The sequence below is a fragment of the Cinclus cinclus genome, chromosome 15, assembly GCF_963662255.1.
Source record: "Cinclus cinclus chromosome 15, bCinCin1.1, whole genome shotgun sequence".
Lineage (NCBI taxonomy): Eukaryota > Metazoa > Chordata > Aves > Passeriformes > Cinclidae > Cinclus > Cinclus cinclus.
The window spans coordinates 7670786-7689913 of NC_085060.1; the positions used below are offsets into that span (position 1 = coordinate 7670786).

At 48.8% G+C, this 19128-nt stretch overlaps 1 protein-coding gene across 1 annotated transcript; it reads right to left on the reverse strand.

The window, feature by feature from the left end:
* Positions 1 to 10002: 10002 nt before the first annotated feature.
* Positions 10003 to 15710, reverse strand: LOC134050073 (G-protein coupled receptor 83-like). Its single transcript, XM_062502918.1, has 4 exons — positions 15327 to 15710; positions 14410 to 14535; positions 13671 to 13804; positions 10003 to 10597 (listed from the first exon to the last, which is right to left on the reverse strand). Exons 1-4 carry the CDS (start codon positions 15708 to 15710, stop codon positions 10003 to 10005), a joined length of 1239 nt encoding a protein of 412 aa, XP_062358902.1.
* Between the last annotated feature and the right edge of the window lie 3418 nt (positions 15711 to 19128).

Here is a 19128-nt window from a genome sequence, read left to right on the forward strand (position 1 = left end):
AGAGCAGTCCCTCCAGTATGCTTTTACAGAAGTAAGCAATACTGAAGAAAACTTGGTGTTACTGATCTAGGCACACTTCTTGGAAGAGTCTGCAAGTGTTGGGGGGAAATACCCTCTCTGTGTTGGATTATTTAATACTTCAGACTCTGGTGCTTTTCAAAAAAAAAAAATCACTACATTTCTATAGCCATGATTTACCCAAGGGAATACACGTTTTTTATGTTAGATGTTATTTTTCTTTAAGGTTACGAATAGGTTATTTATATTTTTGTAAATTCCGTGCCGTTACCGTTTGTAATTCTGCTGTAGTGTTGTTTCTGTTGGGTTTGGGGTGTTGTCTGTGTTCAAATCAAGCAGAAGCTGAAGCTCCTGCCCCCTATTAATGGAAGGGGGTTGGTTCCTCACATTCCTCCAGACCTGGTGCTCTTGAGTGATGTGTGTTTGTAGCTCAATAAATTTTGGAGCCAGACATGGTGACGCTTGGTGAGTTTTGATTTCTCTCCGCATTGCTGTGGGCCCCCTGCCCACCTGCCAGTGGGGGCTGAGGCTGCAGGGCCAGTGAGGGCTGGAAGGGCATGTCTGGCAGGCCAGGCAGTGCTTCTCAGAGATGCTGCAGCAGCTGAGGTCCTCAGCCTCCTCCCCTGGTATGGGAATGGGCAGGAGGGGGTGGCTGTGGTCCTGTCCTCTCAGGGCGCCCCAAGTAAAAGCTTGAGTTTTTATGTGGGTTTAATATTCCCCAGAGTGGCCAAGTCTGAGCTGTGGTTCACTGCATGATGGGGATGGGGGAGGCAGAGACCCCTAAACGATGCCCAAGGAATTCCCATTCCCAAAGTTTCACTGAGGAACAGTTGCTGTTTAAGCTTGGCAATTACTGGGCTCATTAAGCCTATTCATGCCCTTATACTGGTATGTTTAAAATAATTATTAGCGTGAAAGATGTTTTCTGTTCTAATTAAAGCTATGATACTTGTCCAAACTCTGGCAGGCTCTATGAGTGCTTGCAGTGCTGCAGCTCAGCCTGAGTGTGAGGATCCCCATGCAGTGTATTAGCTGTAGCCGTGGCTCCCTCTGTCCTACCACAGGGAACAGATATGGACAGGACAGCCTCTGGAGTCAGATCCCAAAAGAACCACTCATCCACCACCAAACACAAAGTCATGGCAGTGGTGGAAGTGCTCAGCATCCCCAGTTTCCAAAAACCTTTTTCTGTGGAGCATGTGGGTGCCTGGATGTTGTCACAGATGCTGTACATGGTGCAGCCCAAGTGTTCTGAGAGCTCCCAGTCTCACCACAGCCTCTAAGGGGTGATGATCCCCATATCCCTGCTTGCACCAGCCTGAGGCAGAAGGTGTGGGCAGGGTGCTGTGTCCCTCCCATGGGTGACCTGAGCCCAAAGCTCTGCCTGTGCCCATCACTTGGCTGAGGCCACTGTCACTGCAGGAGGAGAGGGTCAGAGGTGTCTGTTGGGAGACCAGCTTCCTGCACACTTTTGGGATGGGAATTCAATGTATGACATGCTTTACCTTTGAGTATTCCTGGCCCTGGGATGGTAACTGTCTGGACTCTGCATTCTCGGGTGCCTGGACACACTGCAGTAGGCAAAAGGGGAGCGTGTTTGGCCACACCTCGGGTCTGTTCTGGAAGAACAGGGGTGCCCCTCCCATGCAGAGCAGATGCTCCCACCCAAGGCAGGAACTCCCAGTGATCAAGAGGTTTACACCCCCTCTGCTTCTCACCTCAGACTGCTTGTGTTGTCTGGTCTTGCCTTGGTTTTGGCTGAAGCACAAGTAGTGATGATAAATCAGTCGTGTTCCCCTCAAAGTACTTGGGATTCTTGTACTCCACAGTGGGATAAGAGGTAGCTCCTGTGAAGCAGAGCTGGCAGAGAAACACACGTTCCATGTGAGCAGACAGGTGTGTGGGTGAGGACCCACTCTTTGGTGGTCAGAACAAGGCTGGTTCCCGCCCCCAGTCCTGCTGCTGTCTCAGCCACTCTTCACAGAGAGCTTGGCAGCAGCTCAAGGTGCTGAGGTACCCAGTCCTTACCTCAGCTGCCTCCAGCAGGAACATCTCCAGCTGGGGTGCAGAGCTGTGCAAAGGCACTCGCAGCTTGGCGAGCCTCCAGCCACAGAGGGAATGCCAGGGAATGCTGTTTGGCCCACACCAGGCACATGCACTGGGTCTACTCCTGAGCTGTCTCTGGAGCTGGAAGGCAGATGTCTGTCCTGCTGCTCCCAGCAGTCATAGATCACAGCCAGCAGTCCTGCTGAGACACAGGTTCCTGAGCAATCGGGTTTTGCTGTAAAGAACCCAAGTGATGTGTGAGGTGTGGATACCTGCACACCCTGAAATGCACCTGCAGAGTACATTGTACCCTGTTCTGGTGTGGACAGGGACCCCTGAGCAGAGCTTACCTCAGACTGCTGAGGTGAGATTGCACTCAGCTGAGGTCTTTGCATCCTTCTCACAGGAGACCAAGCTCTGAGGCCATGTCCTTCTCCCCATGAGCACTGAGTGGCAAAGGGGAGCTGCTGGAAGGGGCTGGCCTGGGTGAGGAGGTGTTCCCACTAATGAAGTGCTCCAAATGGGATCCTGCTTGGAACCAGATTAATTAACGAGCCCTGTGTTAACAAGGGCTTCATGGTCTGTGGACAGTAAAGTCAGAGGAGCTTTCTAAGCTATCTGTGTGCAGGTTCTGTGCAGGAGGCACAGAGCAAGAGCTTTCACAGCTGCACATTTACTAAAGCCCTGTGGTTGCTTTGGGCTGAGATGACCTGGATTAAGAACAGTGTTTTGTTGAAACACTGACTGAAATTCTGTAGTTACAAGGAGGGGATGGCTGCCCTTTTCCATGCAGGTGAGGGTAAGCACACAGTCCTCGGGGGAGTCTGAGCTACAGCATTTAGTGAGAAGAGGGCAGGAGTAACACCCCCAGCTCTGCAGTACCTTGGCAAACAGCTTCCTTGCTTTCACACTTCATTTCCTTGCCTAACCCTAACCAGGAGGCTCACCAGTAAAGAAACCTTAAACACCTGCCCTCCATGTGACCCTGGCCCCTGCACAGGGGCCAGGGGGACAGGCAGATAAATTTCCACTGCTAAAATTGAAGACTGAAATCTGTTAAAGACATGAATTTCCATACCCAGGTTCCTTTCCTTCTGCACTTTCTTTCCCCACAGGTGGTGTTTTTACTGTTTCTTCTCTGATTTTCTCATTCTGTATTTCCCCCAGGCCTCTCCTGCACACTCAGTTCTTACCTCACTGTCTCTGCAGGACATGAGGGCAATCACAAGCAAAGGAAAACAGAGGTTTCACAGGACATTATTGAATTGGATGTGTTTGCCAGGAGGCAGAAATCAATTGTTCTTCTGTCTTGCACACTCACCTTCCTCCCAACCTGTCAGCTCATTCAGAGAGACTTTAGGAAAGCTCCACAGGGAATGTTTGGAGCACAGAGTCCAAGGCTGCAGGGAGTGCCACTGTCACCCACAGCCTTGGTGGGCAAAAGAGCCACCAGACTCTGAGGAAGTGTGCAGAATGCTTGGGGGAACATTAATGAGAGCAAAACACCTCATCTAGGATCAAACTGTGAACAACATCCACCAAAAAAAAAAAATCCCAACAACAAAAAGAAAAAACCTTATTCTTTTTATTGGCAGCAGATGTTCATTTTTAAGGGGAAACAAATCTAGCTCCAATCCTAGAGCTGTGCCGGAGGCAAAAAAAAAAACACTGTCCTTGGGAACAACCTGAAGCCAATAATTATTATTATTATCCTTCAAAAATACATTATTATCCCAAATGAAAATCCTATATTCCTGCCCTGAGCCCTTATAGTAAATGAGGTTTTTGAGCCTGGCAGGCTGTTTCTCTTTGACAATTAATGGGAGATGATAGCCTGGGTACTGGGTACTGGGCTGGTTTGCCTTCCAATGCAGCAGCATTAGGGATGCAATTTTAGCAAATGAAAAAAGTGTTTTACAACCCATTAAATACCTCTTCACACTCCCCTCATTCGCCTCTGAGATGGTTTGAAGGAATTACAGGATTACAGATAAATACCCCAATCAAGTACAATAACAACAGAGCCAATGTTCATAATTTCCTACCTCCTACAATTAATATTAACACATCAGAGCAAGGAGCACACAATGCCCCAGCCCTGCGCCCTGGCCACCTCCAAAGTCAGACAAGTCAGACGTGACCCCAGGCTGGGGCCCCATCCTGCCCTGGCCCAAGGACATCTCCATCTCCATCTCCATCTCCATCTCCATCTCCATCTCCATCTCCATCTCCATCTCCATGAGCTGCTCTGCTCCACACCACACTTTTATCCTGGTCCTGTCCAGAGGGTCTTCCCAAAGCAAGTGCCCCACAGCCCTGGGCACCAACAGGGTTGTGCTCCTGCCCTGTAGCATCTGTGCCATGGAAAGACATTAGAAACAGCAGCCTGTATGTGTGTGTGGACAAAAACACATCAGTACAGACAGAAATGAAATGGGGGAAAGGCTCCTGTCCCCACTTTGTATGGGGAGGGGGAGCAGAGAAGGTATTAGCAATGCTCAACACTGCAGATAGGAAAATAGGACACTTGTCCTACCTTCCCCCTTAATCCCTCCTTCCCTCACAGTGAGCAGGAGAAACAAAGGCAAAACAATTTGACAACTTGGCTTCCCAAAGAAGCTGAGAATTAGTCAAGTGGTGAAGATGTTCCCATTTATAGCTGAGCTGCCTGAATATATTGCTAAATACTCATGGTCTTTATTAGCTCTGTTAATCATAACAGTTCCCCTGGAGAATCAATATCCCTACATCCTGCCCTGCAAGCTGTGCAAGACAGAAAAATATTTATATTCTCCTGAATGGAAGGCAAAGTAAGGCAAGTTAGTGCAATTCCATTAAATAGAACACAGGGTGTGTCAAATTCAATAATGGGGGAAAAATTTATATCCTGCCACAGAAACATGAATATAAAGAGGAAAGGGACACTGCATTAAAGACTTTATTTGGAGTGCAGCCATTGCCATCTCCACAAGGAGCAGTTGGCATCAGTCACTGTCAGCACGAGGAACTGGTGTGTTTAATTCCAGAATAGGGTGGGAAATGGAGACAAACAGTTAAATAACTGAACTGTGAAGAGGAGTTCAGGAATGGCAACGTACTGTGAAAGAAAAACTGTGGTGGTAAGAACTCAAACTCCATTCCTTTCCAGCCTTTAGGAGAAACTTGGTTTATTAACCTGAATAGGTGAAAGTTCCAAGCAGTGTATCACAGTTCAGAAGCATATTAAAGTGTCCAAAATAGCCCAGAGCCACCCAGCCTACTAGAACTCCCCACTGATGGAATTGTGGTAAATCCACCATGGAGGTGATCCAGGCACTCCTTGTATTCTGAATTCTGCCATGTCTGGCATGTATCATCAGTAAAAGGTCAAAATAAGCTGTGGAAGGAGAAAGAAGCTGCAAAAGGTTAAGGCCATTGATTAATTGATCTCTTAATTCCTGTGGAAAACTGCCTGAGGCTGTGGCTGCAAAAAAACATTGTCAGAAAAATAGGAACAAAATCTACTGCTCCGAAACTTGCTGCCATCACTTTTCTTAGTCATAAATTATTTCCTAATAGTATCCACAGCCTGGGCACCCTGGAATCACACTGATTGTGGTGTTCAGCTTGGACCCAAGTGTGGGTTTGAAATGGAAATTAATTCTGCAGTGCTGTAGGAACTGGTCAAGAAATGTAGCAACAGCAAGAAATGGTCAAAATGAGGCTTTGAAAATCCCTGATGCTGCTGAGAGCTACAAACACCAACTGCAGGTCACTGCAGAGTGGAAATCCTGGAGGCAGGAGACCACTGAGATCCCACAGCCTGCAGGACACAGTAAGGATCAGATACAGATGCATACAATGAAAGCATGTGGGAATGATGTAGAGGATATAAGCCTTCGTGTTCTGAAGCCCCATTAATTGTGAAGTAATAAGCAGGAATTCCATTAATGGGGACACTCCCTGTACTTGCCCCTTACAGTGTCCCATAAAGCAATTGGGTTTGTCTCCAGATGCATTTATGGTCCATTCATCTGATTTTATAAAGCAATTAGTCTGTTCTCATCTGCCAAGGAGACTCTTATGGGCCTGTCATGGAGAAGTCTCTTCAAGTGATAGACTATTGTGCTGTACAACAAGACCTGGTTTCTGTAGAGCTCAGCCTGTGGCTTTTGGGAGGGTTTATTATATTATTTCCCTTTCACATCTGGTTAAGTGACAGCTGCTCTCCACTTCTACAATTTGGCACTACTGAACTGGGCAGCATCAGCCAGTGTGGGCTGCCGGGGAAGTGAAACATCAGTCAAGGACCAAGTGCATTAATTCAGCCCTTATTACCAGGGCAGATTTTAAATACCAGGGATTCGGAGCAGGGCAAGAGGTGCTTTTGATTTGCTCCATATGACCTCCCAAGGGAGGGTTGACTCCAGCACACCCCGGGCACAGCGCTCACATCCTGCCTGCTCTGCCCAGTCCTTCCTGGCTCTCCCAGCCCTGCTCAGAGCAGCATTTGGTACCTGCTGCTGCCCCCTGCCCTATCCCATCAGGGACCCCAAAGAACATTAGTCATGCTCCAGTGCAGAAACCCGACAGCAGCAGCACACCTGGGCAAAGAGACATCTCCAACACACCTGCTCAGCACAGACTGGGAAGAGCCAAGCACTGGGAGTGCTCTGGTACCACCTCAGGGGAGCAGTTTAGGAACAGACCCCAGAACTGTGGTGGGCATCACTGCTGAGCACTGGTGGGACAGGGCAGCTTGTGAAATGCCTTTAGTCTTCAAACCAAGCTCTGACTGCACCCATGCCTGGTGCTAAACCTGCCCTCACTTGCCTGTATTCCTGCCTGGGCTCCATCCAAAAGCTGGGAGATCAGAAGCGTTCCTTTGCCCACCGCAGTGCAAGAGGGGGGCAGGAGGAGACAGAGGGGGAGATGGGCAGGGTCTGTGGGGATAGTTGTGTTCTTTGAGGGGCAGGTGAGTTCCTTGTGGGGCAGGCAGGTTGTCTTCTAAGTCAGTGAGAGGGCAGAGCTGTGTGCCCCAGCTCAAGGGAGAGACTTTGCTGCTGCCTGGGGCACAGGATGGCTGCACTTCATCTCCCACGTGTGAATTGGGGGTGTGCCTTTCACAGCCAGGCTCCCAGGTAAGGGCCAGGCTCCTTTCTCCCTCTTCCTCTCCTGGTCTGTGAGTGACCTAAGATGCCGAGTTGCTTCTCAGTGCAAGATGATGGTTTGACAAGGGCCCACCTACACCCCCACTGCCAGGGCTTAAGCTGGATTTCACTGAGGACATTCCCCCTTACCCCTGCAGTGTGCTTTTGGCTAGGCCCTCTGTACTGTTTTCCACTTGAAGAGCTAAGTGATGATAATTGCATTCTGTTTCTCCTTCCTGAGCTAATTTTCTGACTCATTGTGGGGTTTTTTCTGCTAGCTTTTTGTTAATCTAGTTGGCATGCTGTGGTTTCTTTGTTCATTATGTGGTGAGGCTATATAAGAGTATTTTTGTCTCTGGAATTCAGGTATCCCCTGCACTATGTTCCCTGTTATCGTCTTCATCAGCAACTCTGCTGAAGGCACTCTGCTGCATTTGGCATGAGCTAACCTTAATAAATTCAGGCTGTTAATCACTCAGACATGTCTCGCAGGATCTTTGCACGCTGATTTGTGTGTGCTCAAATAGTCTCCCGGGAGTAGACTTGTGGTGACTCAGTGTTTCAACAATCTGCACTCCAAAACTCTCCCTCGGGTTCTGCCTCTCGGGGGGCTTCGCCTGCCACCGAAGTCACCGGGGGAGGGCTCGGTCAGCAGAGTGGAAGAGGGAGGGGTCTGCTCATGGCACAGGCTTCCCGGAGGATTCTCCCACCCCACACTTCTGTCCAGTGCCAGCCTCACTTCTGCAGGGACCAAACTGCGCTGCTGAAGTGAAACTGAGACAACAGAAATGCAGCCTCCTGCCCCCCAGGCACTGTCTGTGCCCTGGTCAAACGATGCTCAGGTTATACCTTTTTATATCTATATTGTGCATTCTATGTCTGCCCGAGAGCTGCTGGGAGTCAGGGCATCCTCGACTGATACAGGAGCCTTGAGGCATTGGGTGAAGCATGCCAGGCTCTGAATCTCACTCAGGCATTGATAATTATCAGCCCAGATAGCTGAACCATTACGAAGATTCGATACAGTCAAGCTCTTACATCCTGCCCATTTAGGGGAGAAAAATTCAGCAATGAGAAGATGCTGCGATTGACAGATCCAAGGAAAACCGGCCAGGTTATTTCTGACAGCAAGAGACAGCTAACTACAGGGATTAGCAGAAGATCAAGGGAGTGTGGAAAGACCCCTTCTTTGGAGTAAGGGCTTTGATTCCTCCAGAAAAAGGTCATTCAGCCATTTAAAGGAAGAAAAGAAGGAAAACAAACCTAAGAAATATTAAAGACAACACATGGCAGTTTGAGAGCTGCTCACTCAAAGCTAGTAAGGAGTGAGGAACAGTAAAAAAAACAAATAATAGCTTATCTTAATAATTAAATTAGGTGATGCTTATTAATTAGAGATGATATTAACATTTTTAAAAACTCAGAATTATATTTTTTTTGACTGAAAACAAACCCTGCTGTACACTGAGGGAAGACAGCGCTGGCACCCAGCACAGACAGTTTTGAATTCCCATGTTCAGTAATTGTGAGCTCCAAGCAAAGTTCCTCAGGGACCAAGTATTCACCTATTCCTGCTGCCACTCCTTGTGTTCTGGTGTTTTCTTCTGGTGCAGGCATTGCAGTCCACACCCAAGGTGCCCAACTGGGGTCAAGTGGTCTGTAGGAAGGACCACCCCCCCTCCTTTCTGTCCTTTTCCTTCTCACTGCACAAATGGAAAATAATAATAATTTAAAAATCAGTCCTTAGCTTCCCTTATTTGGTCTGGCTTATCCTCCCCCACTAGAGTGGTGGGAGTATGTCCTTATTCCCTCAAGCCACCCAAGCCTCCCACTGCCTCTCTGGGCATAAGATCTGTCTGGGCTACCATCAGGGCAGACCAGGACCCCCCAGCAGATTTGGCTGCCCTTGGGCTACTGAAATCCATCACCTGGTTTGCACCAACTAGACAGCCCAAGAGTCCTTGGCTGCTCCTCACAGGACATTCCTTCTGGCCCTCCTGTAGTTTAAATGAGACTTTTATAGCAACTAGTAACAATGCAGAATGATTCTATTCTTCAGTGAGTGCTACAGCCCTGATGAAATATTTTGCAGCCTTTTGTAAAGTGCCAGTGTAGCTCTCTTTACTGAATTAATATAGTTACAATAAAAAGAACTTCTCAGTGGACTACATTAACCTGTCATTGTACTATCTGAGCTTACAGCCATGGCTCCTGGGGTGCATCCCTGCTCCCACCTTGTCTGGGGCTGGCTTCCAGCTGCTGTGGGTGGGATAGAGACAGGACAGAAGGAACAGCAGAGTCTGAGAACAAAATCAATGTTAACAATCCTTACCTCTGTTGGAGGTTTTGGTATACACTAACTGGTGGGACTCCCTGTGGATGGAGTCCATCTGCATGTCCAAGCCCTTCCTTCAAACACCTGAATCATCACAGATTTATTTCTGCTGCTGTGCAGAGTCCCACATTATGGCACAGATTACAGGCCAGTGACTCAAGCCAGTGGCAGAAACCTGGGTCCACTCCCTCTGATAGCAATAAATGGGAAAACCTGAAAGCAGATCAGCATGTCTGAGAAGCTCCATATCCCCTGCATATATTCCTGCCCCCTGGGCCAGCTGCAGCATGGGTTTTACTGGTAGAGTGCTGGAGAGGCTGTGTGCCCACTGTGCCAAGCAGAGGAGGGGCTATAGTAAGACAAGCCAAAAGTCAGCAGTAAAACAGAAGAGCAGCAATGCTGGCTCCTGAGGAGAGACTGGGAGATGCCCTTTGAGATGTCCCAGAGCCAGGTGACTCCCCTCAGCCCCGTGGCTCACAGGTCCGTGTTGGCCATCGGGAGGTTCCCAGTGGAGCAGCTGGCCTGGGAGGCAGGTCCCTTCCTGCACCTGGCCTGCTCCAGCCACGCCTCATGGCAGGACATGGCCCTGGGAGGCAGTGCCTGGTCCTGAGCCCGTGGCACCTTCTGGCAGATGCAGAGCAGGGAGCGGAGCCCTGCACGGAAGCTCTCGTTCAGCCAGCAGTAGATGAAGGGGTTGTAGCAGGTGCTGCTCATGGCAAACCAGTGAAGGGCAAAATAGAGCGAGTTCTTTGTCTTGATGCCCATACTGGAGATGAGCACCACGTAGCAATTCAGGGGGAACCAGCAGACTGCAAAGACCACCACCACCAGCATCAGCATCTTGATGCTCTTCTTCTTGTTCCTGTGGTGAGTGACATACTGCTGTGTGGTGATGTCCCCGATGGCATTGCGGAGCCACAGCTTCTTGGCCAGACGCATGTAGGTGATGGTGATGATCAGCAGAGGCAGGAGGTAAAGAAGGAGAAAGGTAGACAGGTCCAGATACTTCCAGACCAACTCCGCAGGCTCGGGGAAATCAGGGAGGCACAGACTCCGGACAGTGGCTTCCCTTGAAAACATAAAATACAGATATGGCATGTGGCCACTGCTGTCTCATGGGTGCTGATGGCTCAGCAAACCACAGTGGGGGTCTCACACTGCCCACAGCCACCTGCTCAGAGGTGTAGTGCAGACAGAGGGAGGACACAGAGCCACAGCTCTGGCATGCCTCTCTCAGGCTGGACCTGCAGCCCCTGTCCTCCATGGGAGCACCCAACCTGCTATGATCCCTAGCAGCCAGGACCCCTTGCCCTGCCATACCCCCCAGCACATGATCCCACTGCCACTGCAGCAGCTCTAAGCCAAAGCTGTTCTGGAGGGGAAGCAAAGGGCTAGAGACTATGAGAAACCCTACTCCCTTCCCTTCAGCCCCTATAACCTTCCAGATACCTCTTAAAACTGGTGTGATGATTAGTCACTTAGCTCCAGCTGAACTACTGATAATTAAACAAAAGAACTGCATATAACCATACACAACAGCTCATTTTAGCAACCCCTTTCACCTGTCCCATCCCATCTAGCCCCTGAGTCCAGGCATGTTCCCACTGCCTGGCCAGCAGTGGCTCTCATCCCATCACCCTTTGCTGCACTTCATGTCCCCTCCATACCCTGCAGCTGGTGACTGGAAGTGATGGAATTTATTTCCAGTGGATGTTTTCTCCTTTTCTTCCCTTTCCTCTCTCTTTCTCTTATTCTGTCTTCTCTCTTCATCCCTTATCATTGGTTCTCTATTCAGCACAGATTTTAGTCCCCACCAATCTGTACTATTCACTGCAGTATTGATTAATATCTTTAATATCCTGTTTTCAACTGCAGGAGCTGCCTTTTGTGCCACAAATAGCAGATTGTTGAGAACAGGCAGCTGGGGCAGGGGATGAGGTCGGAGGAGTGACAATGGGTCCACCGAGTGCAGAGGACCTGGAGACACCACTCAAGAGAGGAACTGCCACAGAAGGGAAAATCATCTCTTTTGAACTGCAGTTTTGTCTTTTCCTCCCCTAGATCTGGGGGACCTCACCACTGGCACAGAGGACCTGCCAAAGGGGATCTGACAGGACAGCGTTTTGGTGAATTCTGATATGATCAGGGGGTCAGATGGCTGCTGTGTAGTGCAGCCAAAGATGAATGTTGATGGAGCCCCTGATTCCCATCCCAGAACCCTAACCACTCCCTCGTAGGAATCTCAGGAGTCCTGCCCTTGTAGGAACTATTATGAGCAATATTACAACTGTGATTTTTTTTTTCAATGGAAAGCAGGGACAGGAATAGCATGTCCTGGAAGTCCTTATATCGCTGAGCTGCCTCGTGCCAACACAGGGCTCAGTTTCCTCTGGCCATGCCAAAGGATGAGCAGAGACAGGTGCCCCGAAACAGATCGTAGCGTTCGTTCATTCATGAGCAATTTGTTCCCTAATCCCCAAGCACAGCTGCAGAGCAACGCAAGCACGGAGTAACCCTGCCCTGTGTTTACAGTCTGGACAGAGGTATGATATCCCTGGCTATCTCAGGCACATCAGGCACAAGCACAGGCAGGGGAGGGCTGTGAAGCCTCCATCAGACCTCCAGCTGGTGCAGCCCCTTGTACACCAAAAGCAGTGACAGCCTATGCAGGCACTCATGCTCTCCCGCCTCATCACAGGAGGGATCTGGCTGGGCTGCAGGAAATTAGATTTGTCCTTTATACAGAAGGTCAATGTCTACAATAGAAATCTCATTCCTGTTGCCTGTCAGTGTCTTCTTGCCCTACTCCCTGGGATGCTGATCTCAGCCTGAAAATACAGGTCATGGTAAGATTATCCCCTTGGCCTCAAGGCTGGCATTCCTGCGAAGGGCAGCACCAGCAGCGTGACACCTGCCACAAAAATCCCACTTGGGTACTGTTACAGACTGTTTTCTAGACAAGAGAGGTCACAGCAATGCCACAGGCTGGTGAGGACAGGAGGGACAGAACAGCTTGGGTACCACAGAGGAAAGAGCTGCAAGGGCAAAGAACCTCAATTTTGGGTTTGTATTTCTCTCTGGCAGAGGGTGACATCAGAGACAAGTACCATTACTGGGCCTTTTTGGGGGAGATAAGCTTCTGCTTTTAAATTTTTTTTCTTTTTCTTTCTTTCCCTCTATATCAGAACCTTCTATTTTTTCTGGTATTTCCATCCTCATGTGGATGTGAAATTCCACTTCATCTGCTGTCATTGTGTTCAGCCAAGTAAAGAGTTCCCTTTCCTGAGAAGAGGCACCATGGCACACCAGAGACTGCACACAGCTCTGGTTCCTGGAAAAGCACTGGTCCCTCACTGGATCCCCCCAACTCCACACTGGTCCCCCACAGCCCTGCTTCATGAAGAAGGGGGTAGGGGCTTCTCTATGTTTTTCTTGTTATACAGAGGAGCCTCAAACTTCAGGAAAGGTTGGTCCTGCTTCATAAATCCACATGAATGAAATACAGAAAAATCACAACTTGAGACTCAATGTGTGAAATCCTGGGGAAGAGAGATCAGAAGCTCTGCTGACAAACCAGGGTGGTGCCCTGCTCCTGCTCCCTGCAGAGCCTTGGTGATGTCAGCACAGGCATTCCCAACAGGAAGTTTTTTTACTTTCGTTTTGAAACTGCAGTTTGACTCTCTCCCTGCCTGAGCGAGTTGTATGGGCTTGGTCTTGTTGGGTCTGAGGAGCTGAGCAGGCAAAAGGAGGGAAGAGGAAAGCCTCTCAGAAGAAAGCTATCTTCTCAGGACAGAGCCTCTCCTGACAAGGCTGTGGCACTGGAGGAGGTGTGTGCTGCTAACAGCTGTGCCCCAGCCAGGCTGTGCCTGGGACTGCCCCAGCACCTGGCTGGGAGTGGGACCAGAGCCTCACCCGGGCACGCAGGAGGTGGCAAGAGCGAGCCCCAGACAGCAGGGCAGGCAGGTCTTCCACAGCCCCAGCCTCTGCTCTGGGAAGTGGGATGTCACCCATCCACCAACTCCTTCTCACCCATCGCTTGTCCCCGTGCTTGGGACACTCCGGTGCTCTCCCTGCTGAGCGAGTGGCACTGCACAAGGGCTGCCAGACTTCCCCACACCCAGTGGCAAGGGGAGATCACCCACCTGTAGTTATACTGGAAAAGCTTTTGATAGACAGCATGGGGCAGGGAGAAACAGGTTGCCATCAGCCAGATAACAGAGATGCTTAGAGCTCCCTTTGTCAGGGACATCCTCTGCTTCAGTGGGTTCAGGATGACCTGCAACAGAGACTCTGTCATGACTCTTCTCCCACGGGAAGCAAAGGCCCTCACAAGGGGAGTGGGTGGTTTGTGACACAACCTAACACACCTAATGATAGGAAAATGATAGCCATGATTAGGAAAATGTCCTGTTCATTACAGTGACCTGGAAAATGGGAAACACTGAACTTCTCACTCTGCTCAGAAGAGCTTTCAAACTTTATCCTCAGTCTTGTTAGGTAAGAAATGTTTTCCTTAAGCTGAGGGTTATATTAGGTCAAAAAAAAATTGTATCTACCCAAGGGTCTTCACTCAAAGGTATGTTTTTTATTCTATATGAACTATATAAGAAATATCTCTTGTTCCAGCTGGGCCTGTGAAGCTGAGCTTTCATCCCCTCTTGCTGCAGCAGAAATTCACCTTTCACAAAATTTTCTTTGTTAGATCTTTAAGCTGATGAAATCTGATAGTCTGGAACTTAGTATTTGACAACAGCACAGGAAAGGGGCGTGACTGGTAGGGACAAGCACATGCCTGGTTGTCAATAGCCATGGACAGACACGGGACTGTCACAGCTCAAGTCCCCTCCCAGAGCCTTGGAAGGAAGGGGTGGGCAGTGTCACCTGGTGCCTGTCCAGGGCGATGGCCGTCAGGGTCAGCGTGGACACGTGGAGGGAGCAGTACTGCACAAAGCGGCTGATGTGGCACATGGCCTTCCCAAAAATCCACGTGCTGTTCACAAACCGGACCTGAGGGGAAACAACAGCTCATCAGCCAGAAAATGTGGTGAAAACAAATCCATGGGGATTTGTTTTGTTTTCCAACAAGTCCCTTGACTGGAACCTGAGCTGGCTCAGGGGTTCTGGCTGGTTGGGCAGCTTCACCTGAAAGTTATAGAAAGATCAACTATCCTGGTCTCTGAAACACCTTTACAGAAGAGTTGATAGGATCAAACCCCACTGATTATGAAGTGGCGATGCCAGAGCCCTCCTGGCCTGTTCCACAGCCATCGTTTGTGAACAGTGGTAAAAACTTTTTTATTACACTAACAACTGTATTTGGAAAAAGTGGACCAAGATTTGATACCAACCCCACTGTCAGATTTTGAGAGCTTTCATTGAAACTTTTATCTAGCTGGCATATCTGAAAAGCTTGACTACTTCCTTCCAGTCACCTAGTATGACTGGCATTCACACTGTTCTGACCCACTAAAGGACTCTAGTGCTCTCCTGCATGAACATTAAAAACACAGGAACTTGCTCTCATTTCCCAAGGAGCTCTTGCTGGGGCTTGGTAGTACACATTGTGGTAGACCTTGGAGTTTCTAGGAGGTACAGAGTCTAACAGAGCAACAGAGAGCCCATAGGTTACTGAACAGTGCTTTACTGGCCTGACAGAGTTATCAGTTAGACTTGGTGGTGTTGGGTTCCCACCTCAGCCCTAGGAGAGAGTGCATGGAAAGCCTATGACCACCTGGTAGAGTTCTGGTGGGTGGGAGACTCCTGTCCTGGTTAAAGGGACAGCAAGACCAGCTACTTACCAAAGTGAAAGGTGTGTTGAGCAGTGTGATCATGATGTCTGACACTGCCAGGTTGACAATGAAGAGGCTGGTGGCTGAGTGCATCCTCTTGTTCTTCAGCACCACGTGGCACACCAGCATATTCCCAAAGAGAGACATGATGATAATGACCGAGTATGCCACAATTAGGAGTGCTTTCACTGTTGGTTTCTGGGATTCTGGCTCATATTTAGCCAGCTCAGCAAATTTCTCCCACTCAACAATGCGGCTCTCTGTCCAATTGAAGATGGTCCTGTTAGTTGCACGGTAGATGGCCATGAGTTTCGCCAGGGAAGAGTAATGGTCAAACTCCTCAAGAAACCCTGTCACCTGTAACCTGTATGGCTGAAGCAGTGAGCGAGGCATGGTAGGTCAACTCCAGCCTTCCCTGTTGGAGAGCAGTTCCAATGGTGTGCCAGAAAGGGGCTGGTTTGGGACCACACACTCTCTCTCTTACATAGCAAGAAGAGCAAGAACTTCACAGGTGAGCTCTGGGCTTAAGCAGGCTGCCTGATCATCCTGTGCTGTTGTTGCAGGAATTTCTTCCCAATGCAGAAACATTCACCTTCCACTCTAAACAAATCCAAAGACGTCTTTCCAGCAATGATCTGAATTCTGAATAGAAACCAATGCTTCACTCCCTGGATCAGATAGGTCTGCATGTGACACAGCATACATTACAGCATGATTACATCCCATTTCCAACCAAAGGAGAAACCAAACTCCCCATCCTTACCCTTCTCTCTAATTCCTACCCTTACCCCTTCTCACTTACCTCACACCTCCCAGCCGTTTTTGTTCCTGATGGAGCACGATCCTAAGGGGCAGCAGCAGCTCCTACGGCTCACGGGTTGGACAACATGTGCTGCGCACCCCGCGCACCTTACGCACCCCTCTCACCCCGCTCCGCACCTCTCCCTCTCCCCTCTTCCTCTCTCGCTCCCGCACGTGCAGCGGATGGAGCCGGAGCCACCGCTCGGGGCGGGGTTTCTCCATTCATAAAACGGCGCGGGCGGGGCCCCGCCGGCCCGGGAGTCATTAACAACCGGAGGTTCATTAGTGCCGCGGGTCCCTGCGCTCACCCGCACCCGCCGGTGCCCAGGCTGCTCTCACGGCACGCACAGGGGCTGCTGCGGACTCGGCTTCAGCGGCGCTGCGGGGCCGGGGCGGTGGCGAGCGGGCACGGAGCATCCGTGCTTGCGGAGTCCCCGGCACTGCCTTCACGGGAAAAAGGGAAAGCCATCCTCACACACCTCTCCCGGCCCGAATCTTTGTGGAAAGGTTACTGGTGGAGTTTCAGCGCTTGTTTTTTGATAAGTGTTTTTCTTACGGCTGAGTCCTTCTTGACATATGCTGACACAGAAGAAGACAGTTGGGGTTTCAATGACTTTAGGCAACATATTTTTTGAACTAGATAGTATCATCTTTCTCATTTTGTATTCCATATGTGTCACTTATTCCTTACATATATATATATGAAGGGTTGTTTTTTTTTTCCTTGTCCAGTTCCAGTCACCTGCATGATCTCCTTCCCCTGTCTGTGGCTCTACTCTCCATGTCCGTGCTGTGGTCAGGCCATGAAAGGGCTAAAGCAGGGGAGTAGCTACAGAATGGGGAACACATGGGACATAGAGAATGTGCCTCTTGCCAGACTCTAAATTATGCTTCTGAATTAAAAGGTCCCATGCTGACCTGTGGAGCCCAGAATTCACTTTTATTGTCAGTCTGGGGTTTAACAGCCCAGTCCAGCTTAATGAACAGCTGTGGTCATCCTGTGCATTCCAATGATAACACTACTTCTATTTTCCAAATTATCTAATTTTTCCTAATTAAAATTAATAATGCATTTTTAAATGTTATTCAGAAGCACCCTGATGTCTGTCCTGGTCCCTGGTATTTGTAACCTATATCAGGGCATATAAACCATGATGACAGGTTAAATGTTAGATTTTTCCTAGTTTTGGGGCTATTTGCCATGGAGATCCTAGCTTGCACTGCGTCATTCATAGGTTTTTGGAGAGACTAATGAAGATCTTCCTGGCAAATAGTCCAGGTGAAGACAGGAAATCCCTCTGAAGGAGGAAAGATTTGTGTATTTGATGTGTATTTTCAAGGAACTGGTTCTTTGCTCAGAATTTTGCATTTATGGATTCACAGGTCTAAGAGATGCACTGGTTCCTTACTGTGGCAACAACTGGTAACAACTTCCGGTTGCTTTCAGCAGAAGCAGAATGAGCTTTGCATTTTCTCTCTGGACTTTCTTGCCTGAGGGCTACAGAAAAGACATACTGGATGTTTATTTCCATTATAGCAAGATGATCTGGAAGGCTTCTGCTATTTTTTAGTCCCCCTGAAGCCATTCTCACTGTGGCTGTGAGATTCTTGTGCATCCAAAGAGCCATTTCATTATCCTCCCTTGCTGTTCTTGCTGGCATACATCATCACTGGCTGTAGAGCTGCAAGCTCAGAAGAGGAGAGCTATGAGTTTAGTCTAATCATATTTCCAGCAAAATTCCAGGCATGCTGGCTTTCTCCAGGTGCAAATTATCAAACTACGGGTATGTGCTAGAACTTCCTGAAACACTCAGGCCCTCACTGGCTAAGGAGTTAAGACTTGATCCCTTACACAGCAATAATCCCGACCAGCCTCTCCTGACGGAGCTGCCAGTCTCATGCGTTCCATGTCATTAGATAAGTCGCAGATTGCTGCTTGTCTGGTTTTTATCTGTCAGAAAATACTTCAGAAGCAGGAATGGTTGTGCTGTGGAATAAAACTGTTAGACTTTTCTCCCTGTCCTTCTTGAGCAAAATTCCAATTACATGCCTGTCTCTGTGGAGATTCTCCATGCTGGAGGTATTAAAGGTATTCAGCATCTTTCCTTCTTGTGTCTTACTCTTAAATGTCAGAAGGTCCTTTTGTTTTCTGGAGGGCTGGCTTCTCTCTGGACACAAGAGTTAATAAGAATGCAGATGCACAGGCACCAGAGGCTCTGGAACTGAGGAGCTGCAGAGCTCCTCCTTTTGCCCTCAGACATTAGTGTCTGTTAGATTTTAGGGCACAGAAAATATAGCTGAGGCCCTGAAATATTAATTACCAAGCTTTACATTGCATGTGCTACTAAAGTGCACAGCTCAGACACGTGTTACAACCCAGCTCGGGTTTGCCTGACGTGGCAGCTGGGTGAGAGTTTTGGCACCAGGCACTTCCACCTGAGCCCAGCTCTCAGTGCTTCTGGAACCTACCTCCCACCTGAGCTTTCAGCAGCCCCACAGAGGCTTTCAGGCTCCTTTCACCTGGCATGGACACACCAGATTTTTTAAACTATGGACGGTGCACATCTAAAACAGAAACTACAACCAAATTTTAAATTCATCTTCCAACTTCAACCAAATTAAAATTCAGGGGCCAGGAAGTGGGAAGTGCAAAGAGTTGTCCATGGTAACCAAAGCTCAATTTTCCCAGGGTCAGAGTATGATCTGGCATTAGTTGCCTCTGGTATGGGAACAGTGCTTTCATGTGCACTAGGTCAGGCCAGAGCCTGCCATTATCATATGCTCTGACAGGCTTTGAGATTCAGCACAGGCAAGTGGGTGGAGGGTAGCTTGTACAAAATGGGCTTCAAAAGGAGAAAGAAGAAAATGCCATAGCAATTGCAATTGATGTCCTGTGAACAGTTACAATTTAGACTTTATTATTCAAAATACAAATGGCAATTACATAATACCTACTAATAATGCAACTTCAGGGTAGCTGGAAAAGAAAAGCTTTATAATGGATTTGATA

What these genes read in the sequence shown, in the direction of transcription:
- LOC134050073 (XM_062502918.1), bottom strand. Translation starts at nt 15,710, where the DNA reads ATGCCTCGCTCACTGCTTCAGCCATACAGGTTACAGGTGACAGGGTTT. An exon ending in TCAACACACCTTTCACTTTG is followed by an intron (nt 14,536 to 15,326) that starts GTAAGTAGCTGG and finishes GTTTCCCCTCAG; the next exon opens with GTCCGGTTTGTGAACAGCAC. An exon ending in TCGCCCTGGACAGGCACCAG is followed by an intron (nt 13,805 to 14,409) that starts GTGACACTGCCC and finishes TCTCTGTTGCAG; the next exon opens with GTCATCCTGAACCCACTGAA.